Source organism: Falco peregrinus, chromosome 15 (assembly GCF_023634155.1).
Source record: "Falco peregrinus isolate bFalPer1 chromosome 15, bFalPer1.pri, whole genome shotgun sequence".
Lineage (NCBI taxonomy): Eukaryota > Metazoa > Chordata > Aves > Falconiformes > Falconidae > Falco > Falco peregrinus.
In genome coordinates, this window is record NC_073735.1 from 2,488,142 (window position 1) to 2,503,814 (window position 15,673).

General features: G+C 44.7%; 1 protein-coding gene across 8 annotated transcripts in view; it reads left to right on the forward strand.

Moving 5' to 3' along the window:
- The window catches only part of GRAMD1B (GRAM domain containing 1B), a 141,661-nt gene that overhangs the window by 68,261 nt on the left and 57,727 nt on the right, over positions 1 to 15,673 (forward strand). Inside the window, exon 1 of one of the 8 annotated variants that reach the window (XM_055819252.1) lies at positions 5,898 to 6,071. The exons of the other annotated variants lie outside the window; for them this stretch is intronic. Within the exon in view, the coding sequence (XP_055675227.1) occupies positions 6,049 to 6,071 (23 nt within the window). The 5' untranslated portion in view covers positions 5,898 to 6,048. Of the gene's footprint in view, positions 1 to 5,897; positions 6,072 to 15,673 lie in introns of those variants that run through there. 8 annotated transcript variants of the gene reach the window in all.

Consider the following 15,673-nt stretch of genomic DNA (forward strand, 5'->3'; position numbering starts at 1 on the left):
TTAACTCTTTTTGTCTGTACCTGTTTTTTGTAGTTTCTTGGTTTTAATTGCAGGAAAACATGATCTACAGTGTTGAAGCAGCATTTTAGTGTGAATGTATGGGAAACCTAATTATCTTTTCAGGAAAGTATCTTGAGTGAAAAATTTAGTCTAGTTTGAACATTCTAAAATGGATATATCTTCAAAATTAGTTACGATGTAAATATTACTGGAACATATACAGGTTTATTTGGCCTTACACCATGGCAAGTGCTGATGTTTAGTCCCCTGTTCTTTGCTGAAACCCAAATGTTCTTCCATGGTCTGTTTTTCTTTTCTGACTTTGGGTTAGTTACCCCTGCTATGGTTGCTTTGGTGCCTCCAAGGGATGCTATTCATTTTACTTCTGTTAGGGTTAGCCTGAGCTAGCAGCAAACTTCTGAGAAGGTTTAACAGATTTATTTTCTCAGCCTGAGATGATGCCAAAAGTGGCCATGGGATGTAATACCAGGATGTTACTTCCATGGCTGCTCTCCCTCCATTGTGTTGCACTGTTGCTTCCTTTTCTGCTGGGGCACCTTTCAGGGTATCTCAAGAAGTGGCATTTCCTGATGTGCCAAAGAATGGCCCTGTATTTAGCACACTGAAAATAGAGTGCAGCTTTTACTATTTTGCAGTCTGTGGTGTTGATCTCGGGGTAATCAGTCATCCTCATGCTGAAGCTTTTCAGAACTGTTGATGGAATTGGAGACCGGGTTGTCCCCTGTATGCTCTGGGGCACTTTGATTTGGGATCATGACATGGTGCTGTGTCACCTCACAACTTTGCTTACATGGTTCTCCACTGAAAGCAGGAACCCTGTTTTGTCCCTGCTTCTTGCTCAGTGCCAAGGAGAAAAGAAATAATACATTGGGACAATGTGAAGCTAGACTGCTTCCTGGGAAAGCATGAATCACTTTCCAGGTAATCATCTAGTGGAAATGAGGAACATAAATCAGTGAGCTGATTTTCATTCCCCTGACATTGAAAAGTTCTTGTTCTCTGTACTGCAAGTACGCACGTGGAAAGCCCTCAGACCTTTCAGGGTGAGGGTAGGGGTAGATATTGAAGCACCCGATTTACTTGTTCCATCTTGAAGGAAATGTGTTTCACTTATGAGCTGTAATGGGAATGATGACTGCCTATTTACAGTACTGCAGAAGGACTATTTCCTTGGCTTTTATTAGATAGCAGTTGCTCAGGCTGGGATTGCTTGGTGAAGTATGTGTAAGGGGAAAAGGACAGCAGGATGCAAAATAGCTGGTATGTGAATAGAATAGTGCTAAATATTAAACACTGTTACATGACTTAATTTCTGTAGTTGCCTCTCTGCTTCCAGCTTCACCCAGACCCTGACAAGGGAGGTGGCTGTGTATCAACTACCTGTTTCTTGCCATCTGACCAGAATGCAAGAGAAAACCAAGACCTAATGCATTAGTCTGTCACTTGGTACAGATGTTCTTGCCTGTGCAGAGGGCGTATAAAGCACTGTTGTCATCTGGACAGTACCATTTAGAATTTCTTTCCTCCAAGTTGGAGGTCAGAAAAGAAAAAGTAACTCTGGTTTTGTGTATTGCAGCCCTAACTTTTTTTTTTTTAAATCCATGTGGCCTTGGCAGTTTGTCATTTTAGGTCAGGAAAACATCCGGCCTCTTTTTCTAACTCCTTTTTTCTGCCGCTCACGATATCCAAGTCTTTCTTCAGTTTGAGAAAGTTCTGCATGGTTTTGACTTTGTTGCTGTTTTTAGTGCGTGTGCTGTATGACTTCCTCATCCTGGCTGGCAGTGGAAGCAACCAGAAGCTACAAGGGAGGCTGTATTCATGGTATTCTTGCTCTGGACTAGAAGTATTCAAAAAGTTACTGGCAGCAGGCCAGGATCCAAATTATCTTGTTTAATCCTTTTGAAGTTTATGAGAATTTTGCCAGGGGGGAGTGACGGGATGAGGTGGGGCAACAGACACAATGTAAACTTGTCTTACTATTATTAATTGTTTATACTTAGCAAATAATGAACCTAATTTTTTTGCAATTAAAAAAGGAGGTCTCTTTCCCAAACAATCAAAATGGCATCGCAATAGGCAAATTCTTTGACTTACAGATTATATGGCTAGAAGGGAAAATTAGGAACACCTGATCTAACATCCTTGTATGAAGGGTGGTTTTTGGTGCAAACATACCTGTGGCTCTAAATAGGTCAGATACAAGCTACTACAAAGAAGAGATTGGTATAGGAAGAAATAATAAGAAAAATATTGGGTTGAGGGTGGGGAGAAGGTGATCTGATGACTGTGAGATGGAAGGGAGCTGAGAACAGAACACAACGCTGAGAGATTGTGAAGGCAGTCAACAAAAGTTATGAAATAGCTGATGGAGGAGGGATTTAAAATAAAGAAGGGAAAGAGAGAAGGCAGTAGGAGCAGGTGTAGGGAGAAGTGTGTTGTTTAGGGAGAGGCCAAAGATGCAGTTTTGATATGGGCACAGAGGTGGCAATAAACAGAGCCACGAGAGTCACACCTGCAGCATCCTGTATGGCGAGAGGTATGTGGGTGGGGGAGGAAGGGCTGGCGTTGACTGGGAGGTGGGTTACAGAAGCTGTAGGCACCCTGAACTTGGTTGATGATCCTGGTGCTCTAGTTCAGCATTTGTACTCTGGAGATTACTGCCTCTCTCAGCAGAAGCAAAGGGCACCTCTGTATGTTTCATTGCTGCTGTTTAATTCAGAGATTTTGGTTAGGCAAGGGAGGGGAGGCCATGGTAGGTGAGACATAAAGGAGACAGTATTATTGTGGTGTTTTCAGGATTTTGTGATTGTTGATGTTGGCCAAAAAGACACCTGCTCTCAGAAATCTTTTACTGTTTTCAATGACTATGCTTGTTTTCATGTTCCATGAAAACAAACTAAAAGGGAAACTGATACTTACCTTTTTATTACTATTTTTGCTATTTTTTACTATTCATATGGAAAAATAAAGGAATTTTTACCAAAATAACAGTGGCTTGGGAAAGGTCTTTTTCATGCAAAACATGATAATCAAGGATCATTTGTCACCTATGTTGGACATTTATACAATCCAAAACAACATATTGTTGATGATTATTACAACCATGTACAGAAAGTTTTCTTACGACAGATAGTTCCACAGGTGAGTGAAAAACCGTGGATTATAGGGCTTACCCATTTTCAAAACAGGTCTGTAGCAGAGCCATAAATGGGCTTGTGTCTCTAGCCATAGTTATGAGTGTGCTTTTTTCTTTTTTCCCATTTTTCTGTTTTGTGGGATGGCTGCTTGGGATGGAGTAGGTAGATAAATTAGCGTAATTCAGGTTGTGTGTGACTTCTAGGTATTCTTAGCACTGTGGAGGTGGACAGGGTGGCTGTGCATAGCCTATTCCTCTTGATATCTACATATGCTCTTTTGTTATTAAAATTTAAATACCTTTTTTATTCCCCCCCCCCCCCCCCCCCGGAGTGGTCATGTGCAAAGGATGGAGAAAAAGGGAAGGGCTTGCCTGTGCAGTATTAGCTGACACAGATGGACCAGTCAAGTCAGTGTCGAATTGAGACTGTAAATAGCAGTGGCGGTGGGTCACCTGCTTGGGGTTCACTGAAGATGGTGTGTGACCCACAGTCCCTTCACCAAGGCTCCTGCTGCAAGGGTTTCAGAGAGCAGATCCAGCTGAACTGTGGCAGAGGTGGCTGCACCTGGCAGCCAAATGCTTAAACAGACAAACAGACACTTTCTTCTTCTAAGTGTCCTATCTCCATTGATAATTTCCTAACCCTCATGTTACTTAAAAAAAAAAAAAAGTACATGACTGCTTATCTCTTAATACCTTTCTTGCCTGAGCTTTGATTTCTAAACATGTGACTCTGCAGCATTAGTCTGTCCCAGATTTGCCAAGCTTGCAGGTCTCCTGACCCATTTTGCAGCATTGTGATTTGCTTCCCTTTTTGACAACCTGCAGGCCACAGATAAAAAGCATCTCATGGAGGAAAGCTGAGTCCAAGCCAGGCATCTGATACAGGTTGGGCTTAATGAGGGCTGAATCTGGGATTACGTGGGGCCAGATTTGAGTGCGAATGTTTCCCATACTGATTGTCATGTCAAAATGAGTGTGCCCAGCTTTATGGCTAATACTTTTTGTCTAGAAAGAAACAAAAAGGTGTGTTGCAAAGTTTATGTTGGAAATGATTCATGTTCCATGATGTGCCTAGCATGGGGCTCCTGCAGGGTACGGTCCATCACTTTCCTTCACAAACGGAGTGGAAGACAGTTCTACACAGGATGCCGACTCACACTAGTCACTTCCTTCTGCGGCACCCGCTCCAAGCATGATGGTATTTAATAACGAAGCAAAGACTGCCACATGTCACAAGTGTTTGGGAAGCTATTTGGAGGGAGTTGTCACTGAGCCAGAGTTCTCCCTTTGTGACTTCACTCCCCAGAAAGATGTTTCAGGGTTACTTGCGCAGTTTCTGAAACTTCAGCCCTGCTGCCATGATCCTATTTCCTTTCACTTGTCCTGGAATTACCAAAGCCCTACAAAAGTCATTTTCTGCTGAATTTAGAACTGGATCTTTGCTTCTGTCCATCTGTTCAGGGTTTGGGAGAATTAGCAAAAAGATCTGGTGCCTTTATTAAGCAAAATAGGAAAGTGGAGAAGCATGTGTCTGTTACTTCCCAAAGAGGATGTGGGCATCACAGTCTCAATGTTTCTTCAGGTGATGAGGACAAATGTCACAAAAACTTTGTAAACCAGAGCAGAGACTCTGAAGTAGCGTCCCCAGCACTCTCCTGTCCACTGAGAGGCGAACGGAATTCAGGTGATGATTTTACAGGTCAACATTTTTGTATCGTTCCCCTTGAAGACATCAGCTGCGGTCAGTGGGGTGGAGGTGTGTGTTTGGGTGCAAGCAAATGGCAAAAGAGCCATGCCACCCCCCACCCCCCTTCAAGATTAGTAACATCTTTTTATAACTGACTGCCGCCTTTGTTCTACCACCCCGAAACTGCTGGATTGCTGTAGGGTTTGTGTTCACCCTTGGACCCTCCGAAGCTTCACTTCTTGGAGTTGTTTAGATGATCCTTTACTGGGAAGTAGTCAAACTGTAGATTATTTCGAATATACTGCCATGCTGCCTAACCACTCTGCTGTGGAGCTGTCTTTAGATACTGCAAAGTAAACAGAATAAATCCCAGGAAAAGTGCGGTGTATTGCAGGAAAGGGGGGGTGGGGGTGATGCAGTAACTGGCACTTCTTTCCCCCTCCTGGTCCGGCCTTGCCCCTGCCCCAGCCCTCTGCGTGCAGCGGTACTGAAAAGCTGTACGATGTGGTGCGGGGGAAGGGGTCGTGGCCGAGGGGTGGGAAGTAACGAGTAGGGACGAGCCCCCTCTGCTGCCTGGGCCGCTGCTGGCACCGGGTGCCGTAAGGTACTCGCCCCCCGCGTTGCCTCCGGCGCAGGACTGTGCCCGCGGCCCCGAGCCCTCCCCTGGCTGCCGGCAGCCGCTGCCCCCCCGCCCGCCCGGGGCTCTGCGGTCGGGGCGGGGGTTCGTGAAGCGCAGGGGGGGCCGGCGCCGAGTGCCCTGACGGGCCGGGCCGCGGAAGGCGCCTTCCCTCGGCTGCGGCCGGGGGGAGCCGGGCCCGGGGGGAGCCGGGCCCGGGGGGAGCTGGGCGGGCAGCGGGGCCGGGCCCGGGGGGAGCCCCGCGGGGCGGCGCGGCGGGCGCAGGGCTGCCATGGCATGCTGCGCGCCGCGCTGTCCTGCCCGTGCTGCACATGCTCAGCAGAGAGCGGGGCGGCTCAGCCCCTGGCGCTGCTAGTGCGGGGAGCCCTGTGCCTCTCGGCGGGGGGCTGGGGGGGCGCCCGGGGCGGGAGGCGGCCGTGCCCCGGCGCGGGGGGCTCTGTGCATGGGGCTCGGCGCTCCCCGGGGGACGCTCGCCGGCCGGGTCTCCTCCAATATGTCCTGGGACCTCTGGAGCTGTCAGTGGGCAGACAAGGACACGGGCACCGGATTATCGTGACTGTACTAATGAAAGGGTTCAAGCTCGCCTGGTAAGCGGAGCGTTGGGGCGCGGGGGGCGACGCGACCACCCCGTTTCCCGAACCGTGTCTCTTCGCCGGCCCCGCTGCGGCGCTGCCGGCGGGGGGAGGCGGCGGGGCCGGCGCGGCCAAGGGATGCGCTCCGCTAAGTTGGCCGGTGCCTGCGCCGCAAAGCCGGGGCCGCTGCAGCAGCGCCGGGGGGACATCTGTGCGGGCTGCCGGGGGCAGAGCCGGGCTGCGGCGGGGGGCAGCCGCTGGGGAGGGCATCGGGGGTGGATGCGACGGCGGGCCGTTCTCGTCCGGGCATCTCTGCATCAGGACTGTGATGCCGTGAGCCTCCCTCTGGTCTGGCTGCATCTTCCTCCCTGCTGCCGCCACCCCTTCGCCTCCGCTTCCCAGCTTTCGCTATGGTTGTGCATGAATTTGCATCTGTGTGCACACGCATAACACCCGCACACGTGAGTGTCTGGACTTGGTATCTATTTGCCGGCAGAGAAAATAAGCGTGTGCGGTTTTTTTTTTCTGAAGCGAGGTGGAGAAAATGTGTTGAATCTGATGTGCGTGCAATGGCTCCTGCTCAGCTTGTCCTTTAAATAGCTGCTTTTGGGGACGCACCTTGTTGGTATGTTTCTGTAATAATGTGTTAAGAGTTGGGAGTCGAGAGGACTAACAGCTTCCTGGAAGGTACTAAAAGCGTTCATTAATTCTTTGATCGGTGCTGGGTGTTTTTGGGGAAATCTCTCCAGGTTTGGACAAGTGGGTAGTGAAAGAAAATGTGTGGGTGAAAGTCGATCAACAAGGCTGCATGTGTATCTAAAACGTTTGCACATAAATATTTTTGTTGGTTAAGTTCGTGTTTTATATGGGTAGGTAAGTATGTATGTATGTAATATACATGGATGCAGTTACCTAATATAAACTTGGCCAACAAAGATTTATATAAAATCTCAAGTATATCAAAACTATTCTAAATCTACGGTATGTCAGAGCTACTTAGCTGGAATAGTCTTTGAATTACTGTGGTGGAATTGATTTAATCAGAACTTTATCAGATGGGAACAGTTCCATAGTTAATAGTGGAATGTGGCTTTGTAATTTGGATTGAAATTGCAAAGTGGATGACAAGAGCAACGTGAAGGCCTGATTCTTAATCCCTTTTTTCTGTAACGAAAAAGGAAATAATCATAGAAATAACAGCCTTCCTCTCAAGTGTGCTGTTTTGCATCAATATGAATTTCGTACTTTGAGATCCTTGCCTGTAAAGTGTGAGAGAGCAGTGAAGTTATTCCTCGTTTGTTGTTTTATTTATTGCCGCTTTTTTTTTCCCCCTGTGTAAAAAATGAAAGCACTACAGCACAGCATTAGGAAGCATCTTGTACTGGGCCCCAGGGGACTGACTAGAGCCAGGGATGATTCAATAGGTCATCTCTTTTTCTAATTTCTGTAATTTTGTCTTATTTAATTACACTGAGAGCCTCTGAAATTTTCCTATGCATACATGGCGCTGTGCAACATAGACTGTAGAAACGATGTAGCCATTAGCATTTGAAAATCTTCCACACTATTTTTTTCTCTCTTTACTTTTTTATATATATATAGATATATATAACACTCAACTCTTGTACTGATTTGCTGCTCTATGTGGTATGCAGTTGGGCTGATGAGTTGCATAATAGCTTAGCGTACTACCAGGAGAGCAAAGCATGTGTTATAAATGCCGTGATCATGTGTATCTGCAATAACATGGCACCCCACTGCATTCATTTCTGTACCCATCCATGGGCAACACTGGGTGTTTTTGTTAATTGTGTCACTGGAGAGCTTTTGCATACCCGGTTCTATCACACCATTTATCACAATTAAGGTCGAAGCCAGCATGGCAATTTTGTCAGGCTTGAGAGCTAAGCAAGTGAGGCTGCTGGGTTCAGGAGCTGGATGCGGGGACGCAGGAAGAAGACTCCTGTGCGGGATGAAATGCCAGTGGTGCTTCAGTAGGTGACGCTCTCCCTCTTGAGTTTTCTCCTCCTCGGGCTCCTGGCAGGGTCCTAGGGGAACTGTGCTGTCCTGGCTGCCTGTGGTCTGGTGGGGAGTGCGGTAAAGGTCCTGACGGGTTCCTCTGGCTCTCCTGGAAACACTTGAAGAGTGCTGACCAAGCCCTGCTTGGGCTACCTCTTCAGCATCCACTCCTGAATCTTTCCCCGAATCCCCAAGAGAAACAAGTCAATTGTTCTGATTGCTTTCTTTAATTAATAAAAGCGTGCAGCATTTTGGAGCTTTGCAGTAGTTACTCTGTTCCCTCTCTAGGATGTTTATAGGCAGTTTTACTTATTTAATTGTGCTGCAATATCTAGGCACAGAAGGGTGAGTTAAGGATGTTGTTTCAAATCCTGTCTCTTCCCTGAGTATATGCATTTGTCACCACTGGGCTGATTGGCGTGGTTCTAGAGGAGCGTAGATCTAAGTACAGAATAGAGAGTTCCCTGTTCTTTGCTCTTTGTCAGACTTGGTTGGGTTACACAGCCTCCAATATTTGCAGTGAAATGGTTTTGCAGGGTTAGTATTTGGCTGAAGATAGAACCGTGTCAAACGCGTGGTATACGAGCAGACCTTTTGGTCCTTGCTATAGAAGTGGTGACTCCAGTTCTAGATGGCACTTCTGGGGTTAATGCAGATTTCCTTATGGAGCTGTTCTCAGAAAGACACATGATTTCTTTCTGTACCAGGAAGGGCAGTAGCACAGGGACAGAATGCTGTCAGCAGGAGCAGCCCACTCTGACCGTTAGGAAGACGACTTCCTTTTGCCCGATTTTAGACCACCCATTCATTTCGTGCTGTTAGACTGCACACAATAATGTAGTGTGTTTTACCGGGGAACCTCTGGCCACCTCTGAGTCTCAGCCCAAGCTTGTTTTGGCGCAAGGCAATGTGCTGATCTCTAATACGATGTCATGCGTTTTTGCAGTACGCCACCTAATTCTGCCCAAAATGATCTCATCACCATCTGGTATCATATCACAGCATAGCTGCATACCATGGAGTCATTAGGTGGTCACAGTACACTGCAGTACAGCAGAATCCTGCTGTGTAACCATTATAGCTTTATGACATCAAAACGTGACTGTATTGTATCACGACGCGAGGTCCTGATGCACTAGTGCAGCACCATGCTGTTACAGCACCCTGCTATCAGAAACGGTACTGCAGTCCCCTGGTACGTAGTTGTTGTACGACCGCATACGTTTGTCTCAGCAGGGCCTGGTATCTTGGTTTAAGAGGCCACGTTCAGGTCACAGTGTCATACTTTAATACCATTGCATATGTTTTTACATTGTGGCGTGGTACTGTGGGAGAGAACTTTTGCTTCCAGTCTTACATCACCGTTATCTCATAGATCCTTAGGGACTATCACGAGCCAAGCCCCGAGCTTTAAATTTCAGAAAGGCAGAAACTACAACAGCAGGGCAGGCAGGCTTGCCCTCCCCTCAAACCTCAGGCAGTGCTGCTTGCCGTTAGCGCTTTCCCTTGTTCAGGAGTTTTGAAGCGCTTGTAATCCAGCATAGATGGGAAATAATTTGGATCTTCTATGCAAATTCAGAATCAAATGACAGAAGAGTCTTTCAGGGACAAAAGCAAACTGGTAGCTGAACTTGATGTCCTGTAAATGGGGTACCGAACAAAACTCTGCTCATCTGATTTTCCTTCTTATGCAGTTCCTTCTGAATTGCTTGTGCTGATTTGTTGATTGGAATAGTTCTGAGCTACAGAACCTGCTATATGGAACCTACAGAGAAAATAAGGGCCAAAGGCTCTACCTAAAAATAAAATCTCTAATTCATTTTTCTGCTAGTGCCTGTGGGTGAGAAAAAAACCTCTCAATGTTCCAACACCCTACTTATCTGAAGGAAGGATCTATTCTATAGTTGTGGGGGTGGGATGGGAACTAGGTAGGGTTACAGAACAGCAGAGCTAAAATTAGAAGTTGTTTGATGTCAGGGAGCAGTGAAGATTAACATTAGGCAGTTTCAGTTATGCATGTTGCAAGGCTGCCACTTCAGAAGTTCTTTGTATCTAGACCAGGCTAACGACATCTGCTCTTCCAATTGGTTTGTCAGTGTCTCAGGGCCAGGAGTATGTAAGAGGAGGGGGGTTCGTAAGCTATCACACCAGTCCTGCACAGCTCCGTCCTTACGGTCTAGTCTTGCAACTTACTTGAAGTCTAAAATAACAGGTTAGTGAAAAAGAGACAGGAGAAATGCATTCAGCCCTCAGTTGTAGAGAATTAGTACTTGCTGTAATACAAAAAGGTGACAAACGTGGGTGTTTGGGCTTCTTGCCTCCTTATTACATAGAGAAAAGATGAAGGCGTTTAAATCACTTTCAATTTCATATTGATACTGCAGAGACTTAAATAGGTACCCTGTGCAGTGAAAATGAACTTTGTTCTATTGCGTTGTGAATGAAAGATGAATTTCCAAATCAATTTTTCCTCACTTTTTTGGAGAAGGCCAGCTGAATAGTTCCTTTGGAGTTACATAATTGTGCTGTTGTGCGTGTTGTGTAGTTTGACCTTCACGTTAGAGGTTAAAATGTTATGTTTCAGTGGGTTTTTTTCACCTCTGCCTTCATCGATTCTTCTGCGTCTACATCTTTCTTCTTTGTGCTTTTTATTCAAAAGGAAAAAATAAGTGCTGATAATCCTCCGCTAAAAACCATCAGAGATGACCCACATACATATAAATACGGTTCTAGCATTTTGGAAGGAAGAGGCTTTCGCTTCTTATAAATTCTGCAAATGGATTTTAGGAATCAGAACGTTCCCGTTTGCTGCCGATGCGGTAGGAAGAGGAAACCATATTAATAGGTTGCTCATCTCTCCCTGCACCCAGAATATTCTGAACATTTTGACTGAACTTCTGTCCGTGAAATACAGTTTCTATCCTTTCTCTCTCAACAGGAAGAAACATTATGATGTTGTGTAAGGTGACCTGAAGAACAACGTTGAGCAGTATTGGTAGATTTATTTTGTTAATGGTTCTGTAGTACAGTGAAGTTGTAAGTAGCAGGTTTTGTGCTAATTTATCTGGGCTTTTCAGTAGTGAGAAGTGATAGTAAGCAGTTAGGGGCCTAATCCAAGTCCACTAATGTCAGGGAAAAGTTTTGAGGCAATTCACTTGGCTGGACTGTACTTGTAGTCACACAGCCAGAAATAGAACCAAGAGCAGCTCGTTACTAGTTTTTGTCCTGGACTGCATGCGGCTGTGCTGAATTAATACCTTCAGTGGCAGTATGGTATAAAGTACAAGTGAAGTGACTATTTCAGTTTTAAAAAAAAACAACACAGTGGAAGGAGACTAGTTGGAGAAAAACCGAGTCATTATGAAGCCCTTGGTCTGAGATTTGACTTGGTGTAGCTCTGTATGATGATAGACTGGCAGAAGTACCCCTTTCGTGTTTTTTGTTTGTTACGTGGTATGCTTTTGACATCAACTTTTGATTTAAAATTGGATAAACAAATACCATTTCATTCTCTGGTATGTATGTGCTTATTAAAACCTCTCTGAGGGCAACTAGACAGAAGAGTTCTTTGACTTACACCATGAAGATGCTGTGCTGTGCAGCGTTTGCTGCCAACACGCAGAATCTCTCCTTCAGATCTCTCCTTGGGCTGCAGATTATTTTGGCTAATTGAATCCTAATAATTTGTTTTGCTTTAAAATTGCCTTTTCTGCTTATCGGATGGTAAAATCACCTTGCTCTCTCTCTAGTCCTTCAGCAGCCTCATAAATGTCAAGTGAAGGGCAAACTGCTTGGAACGGTTCTGGAATTCTGCAGCCATTATTTGCTCAGGGCCTTCAGTTGAGAAGAATGAGGCTGCAGTGAGGTTCTCTGGAGATTCTTTCCCTCTCATATGCAGAAGGAAAAAGCATGGAAAGAGGAAAATTTCTCAGGAGACTGTGGATAAAATTTAGCAGGTACTATTTCTCTCTTTCAAAGCTAACACGTGGAGCTGAGACTGTTGTGTGCCGTTTAACTGCGTGGTCCCTTCAGACGAGAAGCAAGGTCCTGGCTGTCGCAGTTGGAAGTCGCGAGGGGCCAGTTTTGTGCCTGGATCTGTCATTGACCAGTTGTTATCATTATCTTGCCTCTGCCCAGTTTCCCAGTCTGCAAAATGAGGCATACCATTTGTCTCTTCCTCCTCCCCTTGTGTGCGCTCTGACTGAAGCAGTTTGATACTTACACATGACAAGTGCTAGAAAAGGGCGCACTGAACACTGTTCCGCAGTTTGTAAGCATGTGATTCACCCTCTGTGTGTTAATAGTTCCATTGAACTAAATGGAAACACTCGTATACTTAAAAGTTTCTTCTTGATCAAGGCGATTCTGCTCAGCAAGTGGGCATGGTTAAGGCCAAATGTTGCCATCAGAGGTCTTGTGGCACGTTATGCAAGAATCGCTTGTGTCCTGGTCAACATCTCTTCTGCTTAATCACATTTGCCAACTGAAATTCCTCTTAGGAACAGGACTTTTCTTTGCTCTTTATTCTAAACTAGTTAGTGGCATTCCTTCGGTTGATTAGGCAGCTGCTGTGTTTATGCTTGTATCTTCTCTTGCATGCCTCTGATTTCAGTCCTGGGTAGAAAGTGCATCTTAATGGCAGACTCCCCTTATTATTATTATAATTGATACTTACTATGAATGGTAACTGCTAATTTCAGTACTTTGAATCCGGTGAAAGTAAATTATATAAATTGAGATATAATAGCAATAATAGCATTGAAGTATAAAATATTGAAGTTCAGGAAATGGAGAGACCAAAACAAATGCTGCACACAAATCAGTAGCTTTTCTTTTCCTTCGCTAACTCTCATATGCTCTTGCAGAGCCACATGTTGAATACAAGATGGTGGAATGTTCTCTGAGCTTCTCCTTTACTAAAGTTTTACGTCTGGCCAGCTTTAGGTTTGTGCTGCTGATTATACTTTTTATATTTTCTGGTGGTTTATTCTCTGTAACTGTTTTTCGTGGACAGAATGCTCTCTGTGGTTACAGCCAGGTGACCTGGGGGTAGATCTCTGCGTTCTTTCAGCTAACAGAAGATGTAAAATGCTGCCGTTCTCATTTGACAGCATCACAACCACTCTATGTGTATGGCAGAGCAGCAGAGGAGGAGGAATTTGGGGGTTTTGTTGGTGGCTTTTTTTTTTTTTTTTGGTGGGAGGGGTAGGTATATATTTAGGGTATATATTTTGAATCATTTTCAAACCACTTGGAATACCAGGTTTGGAAGAATGTGGCTTGACCGCACCTAATTTCAGGCCTTGGAACTGGAAGAAGGAAAATGGAGGAGAAAAGGAGTTGCATGAGGAAGACTTGGGGGGGGGGGGGGGGGAAGAAGGGAGGTGTATATTCAGGAGAAGCAAAGATTTGCTAACAGAAAAAACTGTCCATATATGCACATAATATAAGGGACCAGATTAGCTGTAAGGTGGGGGAGGAAGGACGACTTGTTTCTCTTTAGTGTGAGAACAGCTCTCTAACTAGAATAGTTCCTTTAATAAAATACTAAGCAAACGAGGCTGTGTTAAATGATAGGAGGAAGAGATGGCAAGGTCTGAGGATTCCAGAGAAGTCGGTTGGAAGGTCTCATACCTTACGTGTATGGTGATGACATGTGAAGTGCTGTGAACCAAAAGGTTTGCACTGGAAACGGAGGCATTTTAGAAAGCTGGTGGAAAATTAAGAGCTGTAATTTCAGGGTATTTCTGATGCTGTAGGAATAGAAATAAAGCAGCTACAGAGGTCTGAAAAAAGTGCCCTCTGCTCATGAGGAGATTGGGTTGTGGCTGTGCAGCCCTCAAAACTGGAATTTATTTTTTTCAGAGCTGTCAATTATTAAAAAATGGTGTACTTATGTGGTGGCCTTCAATCTGATGGACATTTTAGGAATGAGGTTTGGGAGGCAAACTGTTGCTTAGCTGTAGGCTATGAAAGAAGGGATGTGTCTAGGGGTTGGAGCTTAGAGAATCTGAGCAGTATTCAGTGGCTGGTTCAAGGCAGCAAAAGTACATCATTGCTTTGAATGCCTGTTATGTTATTTTTCCAACCTTTCTAACGGGAAGAATAGGTTCCCCATTGATTCTTCTGAGTTTCTGTTTCAAAGACAGGTGATAGCACAACTGATTTTTGAAATGGATCCGTTTCTAAGACAGTGCTGTTTTACAGTGAGAGAGGCCCTAGAAGAAGGGCCTTGCTGTGCTGGGAGATTTTCAGGTGTGTCCAGTAATAGGTTGTATCCTGAAGGGCTTACATCCTACCTAGTATTGGTGGTGGAAGTGGTGTTGGTCTTGGTTTGTAGATGAGGCACACGGAGATTACAGCCATTTTTACTTTTAACGTGTTTATTAATAGAGGTATACTAGAAAACTCCCCTACTGGAATCTTGGCTTAGTTGAGCAAAAACTTGTTACAGCTTAAAACAGTTCTTTAAAGGGAACAGCCTGCATTGATGTAAGAGCTAGCATCAGAAATGCAAACCGGCCAGCCATATCCCCTGTACGCCTCATAGGTGACTTGTCCAAAGTCACAAGCTGAATCCATGCAATTGCCCCACAGCAAGCTATGTCTTGCTCATATTTGGAAATACCAGAATTGCTATAAGGACATTTGTTCTTTCAAGGATCACAGCCCAAATCAAGAACTTCAGATGATTTAGATGTCGCTTTGCAAGATTTCCCATGTGAAACTCAAAATCATGTGGATATGTTTTTCTTGGAGTTTTTGGGAACAAAAATACAGTAAGTCAAACCAATTACCTAAATTGTAATGCTCAAAGAGCTGTAACACCAACCAAATGCAAACCTTTAGAGAGTCTTGCATTGCTAGCAAACAGCAGCAAAAAAAACCCCCCAAAAATTGTTGGACTGGGCAGCTGAAAATTGGGGTATATATTTTGGGGCTTTATATATTAATATATAAAGTATATATTGGGGCTGAAAGTTACAGAAAGCAGAACTGGAGACAGAAAAAATAATGGTGGAATTCTGGCATTGATCCATGCACCTGCCAATGTGGGACAGTTCCCTGTTTTGTTTTTACTAATGGTTACCTAATGTTGTTTATAAACATGACAAGTGAATGGCTTTATACCATTTCTCTTGTGCTCTTGACTGCAAGTATTTGACTTCAGCCTAATTGTTTCCCTCAATATTATCACATTGCTCGTTGTTATATAACCTTTTAATACGACTTCTGTTTCTCTTTGATATTTACATTCTTTGAATATTTGTTGACTACTTTGTTTGCCCTTTGAGGTTTTTTGTTTTGGTCTTTCCCCCCCCCCCCCCCCCCCATAAATAAGCTTCGTGAATAGTGTGATGTTTTTGTTGCTTTCTTTTGAACTTACTGCTCTATAAAAATATATCTGTGGTTATATGGCACCCTTATAATAAAGTTCCTGATAGAGATGAACTGATCATCCAGAGCAAATATTTCATCACCTTCCATGAGGTATGATTGATCAGACTGTGCAGCTCTGAATCACGTTAGCCTTTCCTGCTCCTGTATCATTTTGCAAGAACATGTCTAATTTGCTTTGTGCTCGTACCCTGCATGCA